The sequence below is a fragment of the Dermacentor variabilis genome, chromosome 6 (genome assembly GCF_050947875.1).
Source record: "Dermacentor variabilis isolate Ectoservices chromosome 6, ASM5094787v1, whole genome shotgun sequence".
Taxonomy (NCBI): Eukaryota; Metazoa; Arthropoda; class Arachnida; order Ixodida; family Ixodidae; genus Dermacentor; species Dermacentor variabilis.
The window spans coordinates 150,970,775-150,991,938 of NC_134573.1; the positions used below are offsets into that span (position 1 = coordinate 150,970,775).

The following is a 21,164-nucleotide window of genomic DNA, read 5'->3' on the forward strand; positions in this document are numbered from 1 at the left end:
CAGAGAACGGATCGGATAACAATGCAAGGGGCATGCAGTTGGGACATACAAGTGCTAATAGGTCATATACAAGACAGAACCCAGCATGGCTAAACGTGTCACGTCTGCGATGATCTAACAAGATGCTCTGTGGGTATATTGCTTCAAGGTACCGTTTAATTGCGGTCCATGCAGTACAAACCACGTACTAATGTATGCGTCTACAGATCCACATCAGCTGTCAAAGAATATTTCCTACATTCCGTCGTAGCGGTGACCGCAGTGGCAGTGTGCGCTACCGTTTAATCTGAACATGACGATCTAGGCTGGTTTAGTACTGCATTTTGTGCACCGACGCAACTAAACGTTTTGGGTGTTCCAGTTGTTTGTTGGGGAATCGTATAGCGGAATTGTTCGTGCTTGCAGGTGAACTTCTGGAATGCATCATGTAACCGCACAAAAACAAGGGACAAAGAAGGAACACACAAGACAGGCGCGGTCTTGTGTGTGTTCCTTCTTCGTCCCTTGTTTTTGTGCGGTTACATGATGCATTCCAATAACGACCACCAACTAGCACGCTTATCCCTGTTTAAGGTGAACTACGGCGGTCGCTTCGAGGAGGGTGTGGAACGAGGCGAATCACTCTTCGGCGAAGCTGGCGTCGAGCAGCGTACCGTCAGTCGCCGCGACCGGTGGGAGCTGCAGGTCGGCGTCAACAAGCCGGGGTCGCGAATCAGCTGGCGATTCCAGGTGGCCGCCGGAGATCTGGCATTCGGGTTGCGCTTGCTCGCAGGAGAGCCTTTGCTGCCTTTGCGACGCGTGGAGACATGCAGTCATGCGCCGCAGGAAGGAAGCTGGCTCTGCGATTCACCTGGGACATGTATGAACCAGCACTATCCTGCGTTTTTTTTTGTCCATTGTCACGACTAAGAATAAGTAGGCTTTGGCGCCAACAACATCGCCTGAATACACGCAAAGCGCCTCGAGCGGTCAATTTTCGGTCTATTCTAGAGCTTCTTTTGGGTTTGGAAAAATGCCTTTACGTTGCACGTATTGAGCAATAGTTTTCCATTTTGCTCTGCACGTTGCTTGACGCTTTTAATCTAATAAAATTTGACAATTTGGTTAATTAATTAAATCTAATCACGTAATAAGGCGGAATGCCAAATATATCTGAGTATCTCCAAACGACGGCAAACAACTTTACCTTGGTTCTGTCCAGCTACGTGGCGCTGGCATATTTTTAAAGTTTGGCTCAAGTTACGTGGGACACCCCACTTCAACACGAAAATGAAATGCCACAAATACAGCGTCATCCTCTTTGAACGAAAACGCTACGTTCACTTGTTAACCTAGTATAAGTACAATGTCAATAGGCACCAAAATCTATATTAGAACAGCTGCTTTCTCTGCACGTTAACTAACACCACTACTGCAGACATGGTGCTCTAGGACTGGTACAATGAGCGGTTCTGTTGTGTACAATACTTGTGAATGAAATTGTCGTACAAATATCAACTCGTCTGCTAGTCGTACGGGCTAATGGTTTGAAGACGATAGGTTGCGACAAGCTGACGGCGCCATTTGTGTGTAAGGGAAGTGCCGGTGGTGAGCTGCAGCTTGTGGCAAGCATAAAAAAAAAGAGAATGAACACGAAACACGTCTTAACCAGTCTTGACAATTCAACAGAGGAAACACCGAAAGTGTTGTAACGTAATGGACCATAACGACGCTATTATACTATAATACTATACTATAGTATAATACTATAATAATGGAAAGTAATGACTATACCCTTCCATTAGATATAGCACAAGCGCTTCGCAGTAGCCACTAATTCTATCGAAGCTGGTACGGGGATCGAGGCCGACATACACGCGTGTGCTTTGCTGCTGGAACTTCCCATATTACTAAACAACGCCTCATCTATTTGGACTTACGTGCCTATTACAAACCAATAGGCCGTCTCATTACGGTGAGGGACCCTTCAATGTCGAATGCATTCGGAGGCTGGTGCTCACTGAGTTCGTGTTTCACCAGTGTCTCGGGATTATATTTCCCTTTTTCACTTCTTTAGTTTAATAGTTCTTCCGAAGTGTATTCCAAGGCTACAAACTGTGATGTTCAAGAAGGAGTCTGCACTACAGGCATGCCGATAAGTTTCGCCAGCTTGCTGACATGTGCGCACATATATCTCCATGCACAGGGGATTCTTATTGAATCCTCATCGTGTGTCTTCAAAATGGTCCTAGATTGAGTCTGCGACCTCGCGCTCAGTCGCAGAACGTCGCAGTCACTGATACACAGCGAGAAACTGCTCCTGACCACACGGCATTGTGCGCCCAATGCTGTACACGTATAGACGTGGCGCGCACTCCCAACGTTTCACGCGTCAATACTGTTAGCCTGTAATGTTGTACACCCTCCACTCATTCGCCTGGTAACGACAAAGCCAAGAAGCACAAAGTCGTTAAGATGCAACTTTGTGCTTCTTGTTGTCCTTGATGGTCTTGGCTTGCCAAGTGGTTTTGCTCTTTGAAGCTGCCGTCGACGAAGCCATTCTATTGATGACACAAACTAAGTGCGCGGATATTTATTGTGTTTTTTTTTTTCAAATTGTTGATCATACATGGTTCCTTAGTCTATGTGGAAGTAAAATGAAATAGGGGAATGCAAGTACTTCCAACTATCCACTTCCTATTCCAATTCATTCTACCTACATATGATCACGCCTTTGACTACAGTCAGTGCTCCAGCATGGCGTTCTAGTGTTGCGCAAGAATGGAAGAACGCATCAAAGTTGTTTTTTTTCTTAGAGCGCAGCTCTTGGGTGCTCTTAAGCTAATGAGCACAGTGAAGGATGAAAGAGCGAACGCAGACGCGAGGAGGAACGCGGAGGAGGAAGGTTTGGCGAAAGCGTGAGAAGAAAAGCGTAGTACCGCGCGGGCTCTACGGCGACGGCCGCTATGATGCATTTTCTCACCGATGGTATTCGAAGAGCGCGTCCACCGGCACCACATATGGAAACAAAGTGCTGCATGAGCGGAGGTCTCTCTGCGGCTGCCGCTGTGGAACGCGTCCACGCGTCACCCATGCGCTGCCTCGCGATCTCCCGATTAGCGAGGCAGTTGAGCGACACTCGGCTCCATTTGAAATGTACCGCACGAGCTAGATTTTCCACGCCAGTCAATATATCACGGAAACACATAGATTTCGCATTAGGAAGTATCGTAATCGACAGCGAATTTTTCACCCCAGAAAGAAGCGGTACAATGTCTCACAGCATCTTCGTAGCGTTCTGCCACGAGGAAAGGACTGGGAAATGACAGCCGACTCCGAAGGTGGAGGTGCAGCTTAACACAGCTTCCCGAAGCGTTAGCTTCCACGAGGCGAGAATGGGACAAACTGACACGCTCCCGCTCGAGATGCAAGGAAGCAAGTCGTTAATTATAGTGGCAGAATGGAAATTAGAGCGCGCACAAGTGCTCTAGCTCGTGCTATATTGGACGTGACGTACACGTGCCAGTCGTGCCAAAGAAGTTTAATCCAGTAAACCCCCTTTATAACGAAATGCTTGGGACCTCCGAAATCCTTCGTTATACAGGTCACTTCATTGTAAAGGCCGGGCAGCGCACAGCTCACACAAGAACAGGGACAAAGTTATTCCTTCTTTATACGGGTCATTCCGTTCTAGAGGCTTTCGATAGTACTTCGCGTCGGCATGAGAGAAGCGTGCGTACGGTTTGAACAGTCGCACTGCTGTTCCTACGGCGTCAGGGGTTCGACCCAACCAAAAATGTGAAGAAACAGTATGATAACGTTCAAGCCGTTGGAGCCGAATACGTTGCTGTGCCTGCGACGACAGGGGTTCGATCCAACCAAAAATGTGTTTAGAAAAAGTTTATTTCAACAAGAGACGATACGAACACTAAGTGACAATCACGTCACAGTTCCACCAGCACGATAGCATATACACAAAACGAAGGATTGCATACACGACACGTTTTCAAAGTAGTGTCCAAATCCTCACTCACTGACATGTAACCACATAGACCCACGGAAAGGCATAGTTACACATAAACTAATTGTCACATGTATAAAATGATGTTCAATATATACAGTGTACACAATGGCTATTGTACAACGACGATGTGACAGGGACACTTTACATAATGTTGAAGTAATGCTATGAGAAGTGTATATACAAAAATGATCATGTATACGAGAGCACACACACACACAGAAATCGCGGGCACCTGCATTCTATGCACATTCAATGAACACTCCTAATCGCCTGGCTACAAGAGCCAGGCTGGTCGAAAATTAAGCTGTATGCGTCCATCAGCAACCGACAAGAGACGGCATGACCACTGTCGAAGGAACTCTTCTTCCCCAAGGAAGAACAACTCCTCTGACAGAAACGACAGTAGCTCAGAGTAGAGCCGCCCCAGAAGTGGAAAGAGAACACGGCGACGATGCAAGGCCCCCGCAGCAACTAAATGTCTCTCAAAGCGGCCACGTGAGCAGCGACCAGATGCAATAAAGCGGTTACCTCCAAGGCCACGAACACCAGTATGCACGGTCCTCCAAAATAACCCGGCAACGACGCACTGTAGCAGCACATGTTTATTGGATTCCTGAAGGGCGCAATCGGGACAGAGCGAAGATGGGACTACGCCTCACTGCTCAAGCCTCTCACGAGTTGGAAGCACTTGCCACCGTAGACGCCACATGAAGTCGCGTAGGTGAGCAGACAGAAATGACGCCGTTATTGCATCCCAAGACACATTATTGGAACGTGCGCGGCGCGCTGGGGGAACTAGAGGAAGCAGTAAGGGTGACATAGTATCTACAACACGGTTTTCGGGAACGTCTACATCAGGACATACCTGCTGTATGTGGCGAATAAATGCCACGGCCGTAGAGTAAAATGCAGGTGCGTTTAACACTTGTGGTCTGGAATTTAATGTGCACGCCCGGTAACACGTACCGAATTTTTGTGCCAAGGAAATAGCAGGCAAGTTCGCGCGCGGGACACTGATCACACTGTAACAGACGGAGCAGAAATTGCAGAGCAAGCAGCCGGCAGTGGACAGACACGGATGGGAACGCGAACCCACCGCGAGACCGTGGTTACCCAAGCGCCGCGCGACAGACCAGTTCTGTACTGCCGGACCAATAGAATGAACCGAAAAGGGACTGCAAGGACCTAGTAACCCGTAATGGTGGCTGTACAACGCGACAGACATACCACACTCGGCCACAAAACACAGATAGACTGGGCTAAGTATCTTCTTTCTAATAGGGCAAGTCGTACCCTTGAACGTCTTGAATATGTCGCCTTAGATCTTCAAGAATTGAGAGCCACACAGAGTCTGATGTGCCATCATAGGTGTAATCAAGACCTAAAATACGAAGAAAATCGCTCTTTTAAAGACGGAAAAGGGGACTTCGGCGTGTCTGTGGTGAACCAATGAACAACTAATGACTGTTTGAAAAATTTAGCGCAGCACCCGAAATATTTCCGTACACATTGAAAATTCGAAGGCTACGGGATAAGCCATCTTCATTCCTGAGATGCAATGTGATGTCATCGGCGAAGACTGTCACCTTCACAACTGCCAGGCAGTGGGAGACCGCAAACGAAAGGGTCTCTCAGTACTGAGCGCATAAATGGCTCAAGGCTGAGCACAAAGAGTACTGGAGATAGAGGGCACCCTTGACGAACACCACGAGTAATGGGAAATGGTGCACGTTCACGACCATCAAGAAACAATGTACTTTGGATATGTTAATAGGCAGTCCTAATAAGTTCAACAAAATTTCACGAAAAGCCGCACGATGTCAGTACATTAGATATGTAACTATGTTCAGAACTCTAAAGACAGTTGCACCGTATGGGGTGTACATTTGCCGCAGAGCAATAATCGTCACCTGTCTTGTCCGCATTTCCTTCCTTTAATGCTGCGAACCCGGAACTTCCAAGTCGGGAACTGCATGCGCGTTATCATCAAGCCAGAACATCCTCGACAGGAAAGTAACGAGCGCAGCATTTTCAAGAAAGGAAACGCAAGCAAGACAGATGACGATTACTGTTGTGTGGCAAATATACACCCCAAAGGGTGCAACTGTTTTTAGAGTGAACGCGATCGAATGCTTTTTGTTGATCTAATGAAACTAAGAGACCACGTGCTGACGTGGTAAGCGTGTCTGTCATTATGTCACGCATAACGAACGAGTGACTCTGCCAGGGACTGAGCATGCCTGATGGTGTCCTATTAGGGAAGGCATCAGGCTTCCCGAGCGTTGGGTGAGAACAGCTGTGGAGGCATTGTAGTCAAGACTGAGAAGCGCGATTGGCTTCCATTCCTCTGGACGAACTGATGATGGATCGTGCTTAGGTATCAGCACAATACGACCGTCGCAAAAACAAGACGTGAACTCAAAGTTCCCTGTGTTTAGAAAAAGTTTATTTCGACAAGAGACGATACGGACACTGAGTCATAATCACGGCACGATTCCACCCGGACGATAACATGTAAGAAACGAAACAAAGCGCGTTGTCAACGCAAGTAGTGTCCGAGTCCTCACGCACCAACATATAAACACGTATACCCACGGAAAGGCACAGTTACACATAAACTAAATGCCACATGTACAAAATGATATTTAATATATACAGCGTACACAGTGGTTATATACAATGATGATGTGATAGAACACTTTACACAATTTTGAAGTGATGTGCACGAGATGTGTATATACAAAAATGATCATGTATACGAGAGGACACACACACAGAAATCACGGGCACCTGCATTCTATGTGCATTAAATGAATAATTCTGATGGTCTGGCTACAAGAACCAGGCTGGACGAAAATTCAGCCATACACGTCCATCAGCCACCGACAGGAAACGACATTACCACTGTCGAAGGAACTCTTCTTCTCCAAGGAAGAACAACTCCTCCGACAGAAACGACAGTAGCTCAGAGTAGAGCCTCCCCATAAGTGGAAACAGAGCGCGGTGCCGACGTCCCATGGCAACTGCCTCGCACCGGTTACGCCATAGACAGAAGGCCCCCGCAGCAATTAAAAGTCGCGCGAAGCGGCCACGTGAGCAGCGACCAGATGTAATAAAGCGGTTAACTCCAAGGCCACGAAATCCAGTATGCACGGCCCTCCAAAATATCCTGGCAACGACGCATTGCAGCAGTACATGTTTATTGGATTCTTGAAGGGGGCAATTGGGACACTGCGAAGATGGGACAACGCCCCACCGCTCAAGCCTGTCCCGAGTTGGAAGCACTTGCCACCCTAGACGCCACATGAAGTCGCGTAGGTGGCCAGGCAAAAATGACGCCGTTATCGCATCCCACGACACATTATTGGAACGTGCGAGGCGCGCTGGGGGAACTAGAGGAAGCAGTAAGGCTGACATAGTATCTACTACGCGGTTTTGGAGAACGTCTACATCAGGACATACCTGTTGTATGTGGCGATAAAATGCCACGGCCGTACAGTAAAATGTAGGTGCGTTTAACACTTGTGGGCCGCGATTTAAGTGTACGCCCGGTAACATGTAGCGAATTTTCGTGCCAAGGAAATAGCAAGCGAGTTCACGCGCTGGACACTGATCATGCTGTAATAGACGGAGCAGAAATCGCAGAGCAAGCAGCCGGCAGCGGACAGACATGGATGGGAAGGCGAACCCACCGCGAGAGCGTGGTTGCCCAAGTGCCGCGCGACAGACCAGTTCTGTACGGCCCGCCCAGAAGAAGGCACCAAGAAGGGATTGCAAGGACCTAGTAACCCGTAATGGTGGCTGTACGACGTGACAAACGTACCACACTCGGCCGCAAAATACAGACTGCGCTAAGTACCTTCCTTCTGATAGGGGTAAATCATAACCTTGAACATCTTCAATATTTCGCCTTACATCTTCAAGAATTGAGAGCCACACAGAGTCTGATATGCCATTAGAGGTGTAGTCAAGGCCTAAAATGCGAAGAGAATTGCTCTTTTGAAGACGGAAAAGGGGACTTAGGCGTGTCTGTGGTGAACCAATGAACAAATAACGACATTTTGAAAAATTTAGCGCAGCACCTGAAATATTTCCGTACTCATTGAAAATTCGAAGGCTATGGGTTAAGCTATCTTCATTCCTGAGATATAATGTGATGTCATCGGCGAAGGCTGTCACCTTCACAACACCGCTACCAGGCAGTGGGAGACCGCATACGTAAGGGTCTCTCACTATTGAGCGCAGAAATGGTTCTAGGCTCAGCACAAAAAGTGCTGGGGATAGAGGGCACCCTTGACGAACGCCACGAGTAACGGGAGACGGTGCACTTTCTCGACCATCAAGGAACAATGTACTTCGGATATTTGAATAGGTATTCCTAATAAGTTCAACAAAATTTGACGAGAAGCCGAACGAGGTCAGTACATTAAAAATGTAGTTATGTTCAAGGCGATCGAATGCCTTTTCTTGATCTAGTGAAACTAAGAGACCACGTACCGACCTGGTCAGCGTGTATGTCATTATGTCACGAGTAACGAACGAAAGACTGTGTATCTCTCTGCCAGGGACTGAGCATGCCTGATGGTGTCCTATTAGGGAAGGCATCAGGCTTCTCAAGCGCCGGGTGAGAACAGCTGTGAAGGCTTTGTAGTCTACGTTGAGAAGCGTGATTGGCCTCCATTCCTCTGGACGAACTGATGACGGATCATACTTAGGTATCAGCACAATACGACCGTCCCGAAAACTAAACGGGAAATCAAAGTTCTCAAAGCATTGGCTGATAACCGATACGAAAGTGGCACCAATATCTTCCCAGAACGTTAGATAAAACTCCACGGGTAACCCGTCCGGCCCTGGGGCCGAGCCACGCCTCATAGAAGATAATGCTGCTTTCACTTCCTCGGCTGATGGTCGTGCACAAAGACGGTTAGCTACCTCAGATGGAACCTGAGGCAGCCCACTAAGCAAAGTATGAAGTCCTTGAGAGCCAGAATCTATTTGCATGGTCGTACGCGCCATGTTTTCAAAATGCGTTACAAATAGAGAATAATCACGTGTGGGAGGTGGTGTAACAGGAAGTGCTCTTGGGGCCGCAGAACCGAATGCGTTCGGCTGTCTAAAAAGCGAGTTTCTTGAAAAGCGCAGAACTTCGGGGTGCGCACACGGATTATGTCTGCATCGCCAAGCAGCAGCTGACAAAGACGACGCCGCGATGAGGCGTTGGAAACGCCTCCGTAGCTCACGCTGCCAGGACCGCATCAACGGTGTCAGTTGATTGACCCGAAGGGCGATGCGGAGCTTCGTGGCAGTATCCGCCAGTTCCTCTGACATACGTCGTCTGAGTGCACGTCCTTCAACTGAACAGTGTAGACGCCACTGCACCTTGAGCGCATCCCATGACTCTCGGTCAGATCTAGAAACAGAGGCGCCCAAAACTCGTGACAAACAAGAGCGCGAGCGCGCGTCATGTAGAACGCGCATGTCCAGACGCCAGGGTTTTACTGATGAGGAAGCAGGGAAGCGAATTTCAAGTATTACTGGTTTGTGATCGGAAATATAAACAGGGGATGAAGGTAACGTTATCACATCAGACTGGGTGACATACTGAGCTAAACTGCTTGGCACATAGGCACGGTCTAACCTGCTTGACAACGCACCGCGTCGCCAGGTCCAGGCAAATAAAGAACCATGAAAAAGTTGATATGTATCTAGCAACGAAAAATGCTGGACGAGGCGCCGCAACTCCCGTGCGTTCCAATCAGGGCGACCCCAGCCCGGGCCCTGCACATCTGCTCGCGTGTCTAAGACGCAGTTAAAATCCCCAACGAGCACCACGTGACGGCCGTCAAGGAAATACACGTCCAGGTCACGGAAAAAATCATTGGACTTAATGGCCTGCGCGGGTCCATATATGCACAAAATCCGTAACCTAAATGAAGATAGTACACAATCAAATGCCAATATTCGCCCAGTCCCATCATAAAAGACATGATGATCTCGCAAGAGAGCTCCGTTGAAAATAATAATACCAACTCCGCTAGATCGTGATGTAGCGAAGGAGAAAAAACAGTCTAGGTTAAAAGTGCGTTTGAAAGTAAGGACATGTCCAATGGTGAAAAAAATTTGTTTCTTGTAAACACAGTATGTCACACTGTTTTGCGCGGGCCACGCTGATAATTTCGGCTTGTTTTACAGGACTTCGGGACCCTTGTGCATTTAATGAAATAATCTTCAAAGTGTCAGCCATAATTAATTAAATGTATCACCAAACTGACCTGGTCGTGTTGTTCAAGTCGGCGCCCCGGGAACAAGTCCAGGGGTTAAGCAGTCCACGCGTCACTTCTTCGACCCTCTCGAAGAAGGCCGAGGTTTTTTGGGCCGCTGTAACTCGGCACGGCGATCGGGGCCGCCGTCCGAGCCAGAGGCTGACGCATGAGCGCGCTTTACGTCTCGTGGGGCCGCCATTTCTATGTCGAGTTCATCCAGGCTTGGCGACAGTCCAACGCTGCTATCAACACCGAGGCTGAAGCTGTTTTCTGATGAGGATGATGTCGGTAGCGGTAGGACGGCGGGATTGATTTCATCGTCGCCGACAACCTCGGCAGCCGGGGGCCCACCCGGATGCAATGGCTGCGCCGCTGTAGGAGATGCAACTGAGGCGGATGAAGCCGCAGCAGACTTCGTGGGTACATCGACTGCAGCGATCGCAGAGTCAGGCGCTTTATCCGCGTTCAAAACTTTGCTGGGATCAGGAGGAGTGATGGTAGCAGCCGAAGTGGAGGCGCTTTCGGCCACAGCACGCGTGTCCTTCGCTGCTTGGAAGGCCAGCGAACATGGCGTGTTGCGATCCGCCACGTCACGGTCTTCTTTTTCAGTAGAGGAGGCCGGCGAACATGACGCGCTGGGACTTCTCGAGCTGCATGCCTCTTCTTTTTCATTTCTTGACGCTAGTTCTTGCGGTGTCAGTGCAATTTCTTTGGTTATGGCTTTACGCGCAGTCGCAACCGCAGCTGACGCCGGCGGTAAGGGGGGAAGGGCCCCAGTAGCAGCGTCTGACTATGAACGCCGCACAGGGCACGCGTCTGTAGGGTGACTGTCCCCGCAACGCCGACAAGGACGGTCACACCCGTCGCTTTCGTGGCCATGGACGCCACAACGGCCACAGAACGCTGCGGTGCACTGTGCACGGTAGTGGTCGCTGGAACCGCACCGACGACACACGCGTTGCAAGCCGCGGTAGTCAAACGTCACACGATGACCAGAGACTCGCAGATAATTTGGGACCGGGGTTGTGGCACTCATTTCCATACGCACGAAGCGTGTGCCCGTGAGCACGCCACGTCGTCCGCTCATGAGACCAGCATTGACAGACAGAACCTTGCCGTATGGAGATAGTGCCTGGACGAGGACTTCGTTCGGAACGAAGGACGGCAAAAAGAGGCAGGTTACGTTGGTTACCTGCGGGCCAACGGTGTTGTAATCGCGCCGCTGGCACGAGTTGTTGGGAACTCGGCGCTGACGCCCGATGTTGCACCTGGGTCGCAAGCCCCAAGGGTAGCGTTGGCCTGGCGGCCTGGGGTACAACTGGAAGCATCCGAAGGTCCCGGCAAAGCATGAGTCGACTGGTAACAACAAAACAACTTGTTTATTCTAACCTCGCAAAGAGTTGGAGGTCAGGTTGACCGAAGTAGAGAGACGGGAGTGCACTTTACTCAACAGAAGAAATCGGAGCCCCTTTTTGGCGTCCGGGGGCAGCTGCTTTTATACTCTCGCAGTTGAGGGCAAGAAGGAACCCCTCTATAGACGAGCACGTGACTGTGCCGCTCGGGAACAAAGGGATAAGGTGGCGCAGCCGTCGTGCCGGTGCCGCTGGGGCACAATGGGAGGAGAAGGTGGCTCACACGTCGTGTCGGCGCCTGTCAGACCCCCTCGTTTCACAGTTGTTGGGAGCTCCTCTCCCCGGCTGCCGCGCTTCGACAAGCGTGGGCACCAATATGCACATACACACACACACGCACATGAAGACACGTGGCATTGGAACATGCCTGGACGCGCTTGGCAGGGAGGCGTAGCGGCGGCGCCGAACGGGCCAAAATGTCTGCCGCTTTGAACGAAGCCCCGGCGTCCGTTGCATCCGCGCCGGCTTTACCGAGCGTCGTAGGCGAAACGTAACAGACCGCCCCGCCGGGGGAAGGAGATCCCGATGGTCAGGGGACTGCATCCGCTGTCCGGAGGGATGTCGCTCGATGATGCTCATAACCGAAGTCGGGCGTCCCTCGACGTTTCCTGAGCGCAGCGCACAGAGAAGGCCTCGTTCTCTCGTTCAGGTTCGCACGGGACACTGCAAAGTGACTTCGGGAGGGTTCACATTTTTGTTCTCGTTCCCGGCAAGCGTTAGAACTACGCTGAAACTCAACCGCTCAGTCAGCAAGCACGGCACAACCCTCACTAAGCCCTGCCAGGCTCTTTCCCCTTTTATACCACTGCCTAGTTCCTTACAGTAGTCTAGCAGCACTCAGAACGCGTCCACAAATTGGAAAATTGCACTAGAAAGCATGTTATCACTTTGAAACACTAAACAAAAGCAATATGTTAAAAATCCTGCCTCAGGAAGAAGAACATCAGTAACAAACAATTTTGAGGCTGATTCCTACGTTAGGGGCTTCGACTTAAGCCATCGGCGTTACCGTTGAGACTCCCCTTTTTGTAACGCACCTCAAAGGAATATTGTTGCAAAGCGAGGCTCCAGCGCAGGAGGCGGCCATTTTTGGGAGAGATGGTCTGCAGCCATTGGAGAGGGCAGTGATCCGTCTCAATGATAAACCTCGAGCCGGCTAGATAGCATGACAATTTCTGAACGGCCCACACGAGGCACGCACACTCTTTCTCGGTGGCGCTATACGCCTGCTCACGACTGGTCAGCTTACGACTAGCATACAGGACGGGGTGTTCTACTTCTCCATTTTCCCGTTGGCACAGTACAACGCCCATGCCTCGCTCACTAGCATCGCACTGAACTACGAACCCTTTTGTGTAGTCTGGCGATCGTAGCACAGGCTGGCTTGTTAGGGCGCTCTTTAGGGCGCTAAAAGCTCTTTCCTTTGTCTCGTCCCAGACGACTGTTTGGGGCTCTGTTTTTCTTAGAGCATCCGTCAGGGGAGCCGCGATATCAGAGTACCTGGGGATGTACCTCTGATAGTAGCCGGCGACACCTAAGAACGACCGAATATCGGTCTTCGTGCGCGGTTGCGGGAAGTCTCGCACAGCGGCCACCTTTATTTCAGAGGGGCGGCGACGACCCTGACCAATCACGTGACCGAGGTAGACAACCTCGGCCTGTGCTAACTGGCACTTGGGAGCCTTGATTGTCAAGCCCGCTTCGCGCAGGCGGGTTAGCACTGCCCGCAAGTGTGCCATATGCTCAGACCAGGATGCGGAGAATATCGCTACGTCGTCTAGATACGGTAAAGCGAATTCTTGCTGTCCCCGCAACACTTTATCCATGAGGCTTGAAAAACAGTATGGCGCGTCCTTCAAACCAAAACTCAACACTTTAGGACGGAATGTTCCCATTGGTGAAATGAACGCCGCATACCTTCTAGCCTCTTCTGTAAGTGGAACCTGCCAATAACCCCTGACAAGATCTAGGGTGGAAATAAACTGAGCGCTACTAACTTTCTCAAGGCGCTCCTCGATGTTAGGGATCGGATAAATTTGATCCTTAGTGATGGAATTAAGCCTGCGGTAGTCGACGCAAGGACGAGGTTCCTTGCCCGGTACCTCAACTAAAATCAAAGGGGAGGTATAATCACTCTCACCTGCCTCAATAACACCGAGCTGTAGCATTTTCTTTACCTCAGCCTCCATAATATCGCTCTGGCGGGGTGACACCCGATACGCCTTGGATCGTACTGGCTCCGGGGAGGTAAGTTCTATGTCATGAGTAAGGACAGAAGTCCTACCAGGCCTCTCAGAGAACAGACCTTGAAACTCTTGTAAGAGCTGGTGTAGTTCGGTTTTCTGCTCAGGCGACAGCGATGCTCCACAGACTAAGTCACTAATGACCTGATCGGTGTCTTTCCTGTTCGTCACTGAGCCTAGTCCCGGAAGCTCGACCGGAAGCTCTTCAGGAACGTTTACCATCATGCACACCACTCCTTCCTTTGTCTATAAGGTTTGAGCAGATTACAGTGGTAAACTTGCTGTGCTTTCCGCTTTCCTGGCAGACTCACCACGTAGTTAACGTCCGAAAGTTTCTGAACAATTCGTGCTGGGCCCTCCCACTGCACGTCTAGTTTGTTGTTTAGCGATGTGCGCAATATCATGACCTCATCGCCCACCTCAAAACGACGGGCCCTGGCTGTCCGATCATAATAAACCTTGGCCCTCTGCTGGGCCTTTGCCATTGCTTCATTTGACAACTCCTGTGCCCTTCTTAAGCGTTCGAGGAGCTTAAGCACGTACTCCACCACGACTGGGTCGTCGCCCCTGCCTTCCCATGATTCTCGAAGCATGCGAAGCGGAGATCGCAGCGAGCGACCGTACACCAGTTCAGCTGGCGAAAACCCCGTAGCCGCATGCGGCGCGGTCCGTAATGCAAACATCACCCCAGGCAGACACAGCTCCCAGTCAGTTTGATGTTCAAAACACAATGCTCTCAACACGCGCTTCATGACGGAGTGGAGCTTCTCAACGGAGTTCGACTGTGGGTGGTACACTGAGCTGTGTAACAGCTTTACCCCACACCTTTCGAGAAAAGTTGTCGTCAAAGCGCTAGTAAACACTGTGCCCTGATCTGATTGGATTTCCGCAGGAAAACCAACTCGCGCAAATATGGACAGTAGTGCATTGACTATCTCAACTGAGCTGAGTTCTTTAAGCGGCACTGCTTCAGGGAACTTTGTCGCTGGGCAGATCACAGTCAAAATGTGTCTGTACCCCGTGGTTGTTACCGGCAGAGGTCCCACTGTATCAATAACGAGCCGTCTAAAAGGCTCCGTAATGATAGGTACCAATCTCAACGGCGCCCTTGATTTGTCCCCTGGTTTGCCCACCCGCTGACAGGTGTCACATGTCCTCACGAAATGGTCTGCGTCCCGAAAACACCCTGGCCAATAGTACTCCTGCAAGAGACGGTCCTTAGTTTTCTTAACTCCTAGGTGTCCGGACCACGAACCCCCGTTCGACAAGCGCAACAGATCCTGACGATAGCATTGAGGCACGATCAGCTGATCGAACTCCACTCCTCTGCGGTCTAGATACTTCCGGTACAGGACTCCACCTCTTTCCACAAAACGCGCATTTTTCCTGGCGATACCTTCCTTGACAATGCAGCGTATGTTTTCTAGGCTGCCATCCTTTTTTTGCTCGGCTATCAAAGCCGACCGGCTGACTTTTAGCAACCTATCAAGTCCGTCTGACGTAGGCGCGATGAGCAAATCTGCAGATAGCTCTTCTAACTTTCCCGCATCGGGAATTTCCTCTCCAGTATCTGGTGCCTTTAACGTTACAGACTCAATTTTATTCAGTTCAGGCGTGCTCTGAATATCAGCTTGCTGCGCCTCTGACCCTTTCTCATTGTTCGATAACGTCGGCCCCGCAACTACCGCCTTTGCAGCGAGCTCCCGAACCTTCGATCTGGTTAAGGCCTGAACGCTAGCCTCACCAAACAAAAGCCCCTTCTCGCGCAGGAGGTGATCGGACCTGCTTGAAAATAGGTACGGGTACTGGGGGGGCAGCATAGATGACACTGCGGCCTCCGTCTCAAGTGCTCCGAAAGGTCCTTCAATAAGCACTTTTGCTACGGGCAGACACACGCTATGAGCTTCCACGGCTTGCTTGATCCATGCGCACTCGCCCGTGAACCTATGGGGTTCTACGTAAGACGGGTGAACTACATCCATTGTAGCTGCGGAATCGCGAAGCACTCGGCACTCTTTCCCGTTCACGAGGAGGTCTCGCATGTAAGGCTCGAGAAGCTTCATGTTCTCGTCAGTGCTGCATAATGACAAAAACACAACTTTTGGTTTTGTTTCCGGACACTGCGCCGAAAAGTGACCCGGCTTCTGGCACGTATAACAAACGCGCGCTTGCCTCGTCTCGAACCGCTTTCTGCGTTCGGCTTCGGCTGCCGCCGTCTCCTTAGGTTCCGTCGCACTGCTTTCACTCGCATCCGCACTACGTGTGTTCCCCTTTGCTCTCATGGGTGTGAACTTCGGCCTCTCAAACTTCGAGCCAAATTCACCCTTTTGACCGTCCTTAGCTCCGCGAGCCCGACGCGTCACAAACTCCTCGGCTAGCTCAGCGGCTTTAGCCACCGTACAAACGTCTGGCCTATCCAAGACCCAGTACCGCACGTTCTCAGGTAACCGACTATAAAACTGTTCCAGCCCGAAGCACTGCAGAACTTTATCGTGGTCACCAAACGCTTTCTCTTCTTTGAGCCACTCCTGCATGTTTGACATAAGCCTGTACGCAAACTCTGTATATGACTCACTTTTGCCTTTCTCATTTTCCCGAAACTTCCGACGGAACGCCTCCGCTGACAGCCTGTACTTTTTTAGCAGACTCGATTTCACTTTGTCGAAATCCTCTGCCTCCTCTCTATCCAAGCGAGCGACTACGTCGGCCGCCTCGCCGGGTAACAAAGTGAGCAAGCGCTGTGGCCACGTTTCCCGAGAGAACCCCTGCTTCTCGCACGTTCGCTCAAAGTTAACCAGGAACAAACCAATGTCCTCTCCAAGCTTAAACGGCCGCATCAGGTCAGTCATTTTGAACAATACGCGTTCTCCTGCACCGTGTGCCTGACTTCCATTACGAGCGCGTTCCATCTCTACCTCAAGACGCTTCATTTCCAAAGCGTGTTGACGGTCGCGCTCTTGTTGCTCTCGCTCTTTCTGTTCTTTACGTTCACGCTCTTCTTTTTCTTTCTGTTCTTTAATTTCGCGCTCCTGTCTTTTTGACCTCTCCTCAATAGTCTCAAGGCATTCCGACAGCTCGTCATCCTCAGCCTCTAACTCAAGAATAGCCTTTAGCAGTTCTGGTTTTCTGAGTTTGTCCGAGACATCCAGACCCAACTCTCTTGCAAGCTCCAACAATTTCGGTTTGCGCAACGACTTCAAATCCATGGCTGCTCTGAATGCTGCTTTCTCTACTGCCTATTATTGTCTTGCCGCAATCTAACCCGGCAGCAACGACAACCACAATTACCAGCTCCGTTTCTGACACTAACAAAAAGCCTGGCAAAGCTCAGAAGAAGAAAGTCCCGCACTCACCAAACCTCGCAGCCAAGAATTCAGCGCAGTCGTTCCGCTGCAGGCAACCAGTCATCACACAGGGCTCGTTGCACTGCTCCCGGATCGTCGATGAGCTGCTCAGCATACAGTCAACTGCATATCTTCGCTGCTGGCCTCCGTTGTCGCGATCCCACCGCTGCCACCAGTTGTTGTAATCGCGCCGCTGGCACGAGTTGTTGGGAACTCGGCGCTGACGCCCGATGTTGCACCTGGGTCGCAAGCCCCAAGGGTAGCGTTGGCCTGGCGGCCTGGGGTACAACTGGAAGCATCCGAAGGTCCCGGCAAAGCATGAGTCGACTGGTAACAACAAAACAACTTGTTTATTCTAACCTCGCAAAGAGTTGGCGGTCAGGTTGACCGAAGTAGAGAGACGGGAGTGCACTTTACTCAACAGAAGAAATCGGAGCCCCTTTTTGGCGTCCGGGGGCAGCTGCTTTTATACTCTCGCAGTTGAGGGCAAGAAGGAACCCCTCTATAGACGAGCACGTGACTGTGCCGCTCGGGAACAAAGGGATAAGGTGGCGCAGCCGTCGTGCCGGCGCCGCTGGGGCACAATGGGAGGAGAAGGTGGCTCACACGTCGTGTCGGCGCCTGTCAGACCCCCTCGTTTCACAGTTGTTGGGAGCTCCTCTCCCCGGCTGCCGCGCTTCGACAAGCGTGGGCACCAATATGCACATACACACACACACGCACATGAAGACACGTGGCATTGGAACATGCCTGGACGCGCTTGGCAGGGACGCGTAGCGGCGGCGCCGAACGGGCGAAAATGTCTGCCGCTTTGAACGAAGCCCCGGCGTCCGTTGCATCCGCGCCGGCTTTAACGCGCGTCGTAGGCGAAACGTAACAACGGGAACGACGGGACAACGCTCGCCACCGATGACGAGGCAGCCAGCATCGACGATTAGAGTCATGGAAGCCATGCTCTTGACGGTGACTTGGAAGTTGAGGCCTCCCATGTGCTGAACGCAGTAGACCTCAGAGAGGACAACTATTGAGGCCGTCGCATCGACGACGGTCTCGGGACCATTCCCCGTAGGGACAACAACATCGAAGACGTGGGCCTTCGAGGGAGTCCATGACGCTGTAGGTGCCATGGCGTGAGAGGTGGACGTCCCCGACGTGGAACACGCAGGGGCGTCGGTAGAAACGCTTGTTCCGTGCTCCTCCTTCTTCGTCTTCTCTGAAGTTCTGGTTGCCATTACCATTGGAGCCGAACATTACGCGTGCAAGCCTGCATGTTATCGCTGTTAACCACGGCAGTTACTCTGGTATTTTTTATAGTCTTCTGACAAATGCCTCATCATTGTATGACTAAAAAGGAAAATCATAACTGTTTTCTAAATTTCTTCGGTAGCAGCAATAGTCTTTTAGCTCAATATATCCCATACATAGTTCTTATAGAGCACGAACTCGATGTTGAAGTTCATATTTTGCAAGAACGAGCTTTTTCGAGAGCCGGAAAAAAAACACCCAATGTCGACTGCCGACCCTCATTTACAGGAAACATCGCATTACGTGAAAGTCACCATGTAGGTGTGCTGTTGCTGTGATACTTGCAGTGAACCAAGTGCATGTCAAAAAAGATTCATTGAAGAGCGGTACATGCCCGCTGGCCCCTGGGGCATGTGCCCACTGAGACACACCCCCAGCGGCCCCATGGATGCATACCCAGTGGTATGTATTTTGCGCATTTTTTAACGCGACAGCATTAAGGAGCTCGTGTCGCAGAAAAGCCGGTGTCGTCGGTGATGGCCGTGAGCGATAAATCTGGGAAGGCACTTCAAAAATAATAAAAACACCTTACAAGATGTGCTGGCTGGGAATCGAACCAGGGTCTCCGGAGTGTGAGACGGAGACGCTACCATTCAGCCACGAGTTCTTTTTTTTTCGTGGTATTTATTACAGTAGCAACAAACCGATGTTCACCAGTTGTGCATAGTCAGACAATGGAGAGCACAATGAAAGTCACACAGCGAAAAGTCATCGTTCATACTGTCGGTAGAAATGTTGGTTTCCCTTTAGAAGGGTGGTAAGGATAGGCACCTCACCGAAATGGGGTACCAGTCCGGCTGTGTATCGAGTCCATCATAAACCTGCTTTAGGTGTAGTGTCATTTGGATGAAATTTGCCCTTGTAGGTACAACCGTTGGGGCGTCTCGGTCCATCATTCGCGTTTTCCACAAATTGTGCATTCCAATGAGAAAAAACGTATCAAAAGGTGCACTATTATCAGAGGTCGGCAGTAGGTATCGCACAGGATGAGCGTTAATCTCAGTCTTTTTTTTAAAAGTCCGTTGGAGGACATGCCAAAGTAGTATGGTGTCAGTGCAGCTAATAAAACAATGTTCAATCGTCTCTGGCACATCACAAAGGCGACAGTTAACAGAAGAGACAAAGATACCCTTTTTCTGTAGCCATGTTTTTACCGGTATGGTTTCACTATGAAGTTTACAAAATAATGTTTTGCAGCAAGGGGATATATACATTTTACGAACTCGATTTAGTACGTCGTGACCTGGCCATTGAATGCATAGTGATCGGTAAAATGGAGGCGGAAATAGCATGGACAATAAATCTTTGTATAACATTTTACGCGACACAGAGTACAAGTATTCAGTGGAAAACCGAACTGTCAGGAAACGAACCGCCAAGTAAACTTCTTGCATGAACCCCCACAAGCATAAAAGCGAAGAAAAATTGGAAGAAACAATTAAATCAGGTAACGCATTAGCAAGTGTGACTTGCATGAATGACCGAATTATATAATGCGATGTATCGCGAAAAAAGAAGAAACGAGACACTAGTTGCCGCACATAAAGATGTACTAAACCAAGCCCACCATCACTAACGGGCCTGAAAATATTGTCTCGCCTCATGGGCTCAAAAGTTGAAGACCATACGAAGGTTGCAAAGATTCGGTGAAAGCGTTGGAGGTAGAGCCTGGCACAGTGAATAACTTGCAATACATAGTAAATTTTTGTTCCCAAGAACTTATTGCAGGCCTCAGCTTTCCCAAAAATAGAAAGTCGGTGTGGAACGAATGTCTGGGCGCAGCTTTGCAGGGCCGAAACCCGCACTTTCCAATAGTGTGCGCTTAATTTATATGCGTCTAGCGGCACGCCAAGATACTTTGGCGGGACACCGGTCCACTTAACGCCTGCAAACTGTTCTGGTGTATAGCACCATGAGCCAAACCACAAGCCTAAGCTTTTTGCGGAGTTCATTCGTGCTCCTGATACGCTGCCAAAATCCTCTGTTGTTGATACTACCTTTTCAACACTGAACTTATCCGTGCAGAAGAACGCTAAATCATCTGCATAAGCTAAGACTTTTACTTCATTACCCAGTACATTGAAGCCATGCATGTAACTCGACTGAATTACGATTAAGCATAGAGGTTCCAGATAAAGGGCGAATAGTAATGGGGACATCGGGCATCCTTGTTTTACTGAAGAGCAAATGGAAACGGGTTTAGAGAGTTGGCCATTAATAACTAAACGAGTAGTACAACAAGTATAGCAAAGCTTAACGCCTTTAAGCACAACGGAGCCAACATTGGCATGCTCCAGAAGAGAAAATAAATAGGAGTGACTGACACGATCAAAAGCTTTAGCAAGGTCAAGCTGGAGCATTGCAAGCTGCTCAGTGGAACCGTAACAGTATTGAAGAAGTGTACGGGCGATATGTATGTTAGTTTGAATGGATCGACCCCTAATTCCACACGTCTGATGGGAACCAATGAGAATTGTCATCGTAAGTTGCAATCTATTCGATAAAACTATTGCAAAAATTTTATAATCCACGTTTGACAATGTGATTGGTCGGTAGCTTTCAACAGAACGCAGTTTCTCCTTATCTGAACT

General features: G+C 50.0%; 2 protein-coding genes across 2 annotated transcripts in view; one reads left to right on the forward strand and one right to left on the reverse strand.

Annotated features, from left to right (window-relative positions):
* LOC142585474 (SEC14-like protein 2) overlaps positions 1 to 21,164 on the forward strand; it is a 46,050-nt gene that overhangs the window by 13,620 nt on the left and 11,266 nt on the right. Inside the window, exon 11 of the mRNA XM_075696256.1 lies at positions 574 to 859. Within this exon, the coding sequence (XP_075552371.1) occupies positions 574 to 859 (286 nt within the window). The remainder of the gene's footprint in view (positions 1 to 573; positions 860 to 21,164) is intronic.
* Positions 11,060 to 18,494, reverse strand: LOC142584516 (uncharacterized). The gene is made up of 2 exons (XM_075694630.1): positions 17,877 to 18,494; positions 11,060 to 11,389 (listed from the first exon to the last, which is right to left on the reverse strand). Exons 1-2 carry the CDS (start codon positions 18,393 to 18,395, stop codon positions 11,060 to 11,062), a joined length of 849 nt encoding a protein of 282 aa, XP_075550745.1. The 5' UTR covers positions 18,396 to 18,494.

Bases quoted from the DNA above. Each gene is read 5' to 3' on its own strand.
- LOC142584516 (XM_075694630.1), bottom strand. From the start codon at position 18,395: ATGGCACCTACAGCGTCATGGACTCCCTCGAAGGCCCACGTCTTCGAT. The intron at 11,390-17,876 runs GTGTGAGCCACC...GCACTATCTCCA, and splicing joins CTGACAGGCGCCGACACGAC to TACGGCAAGGTTCTGTCTGT.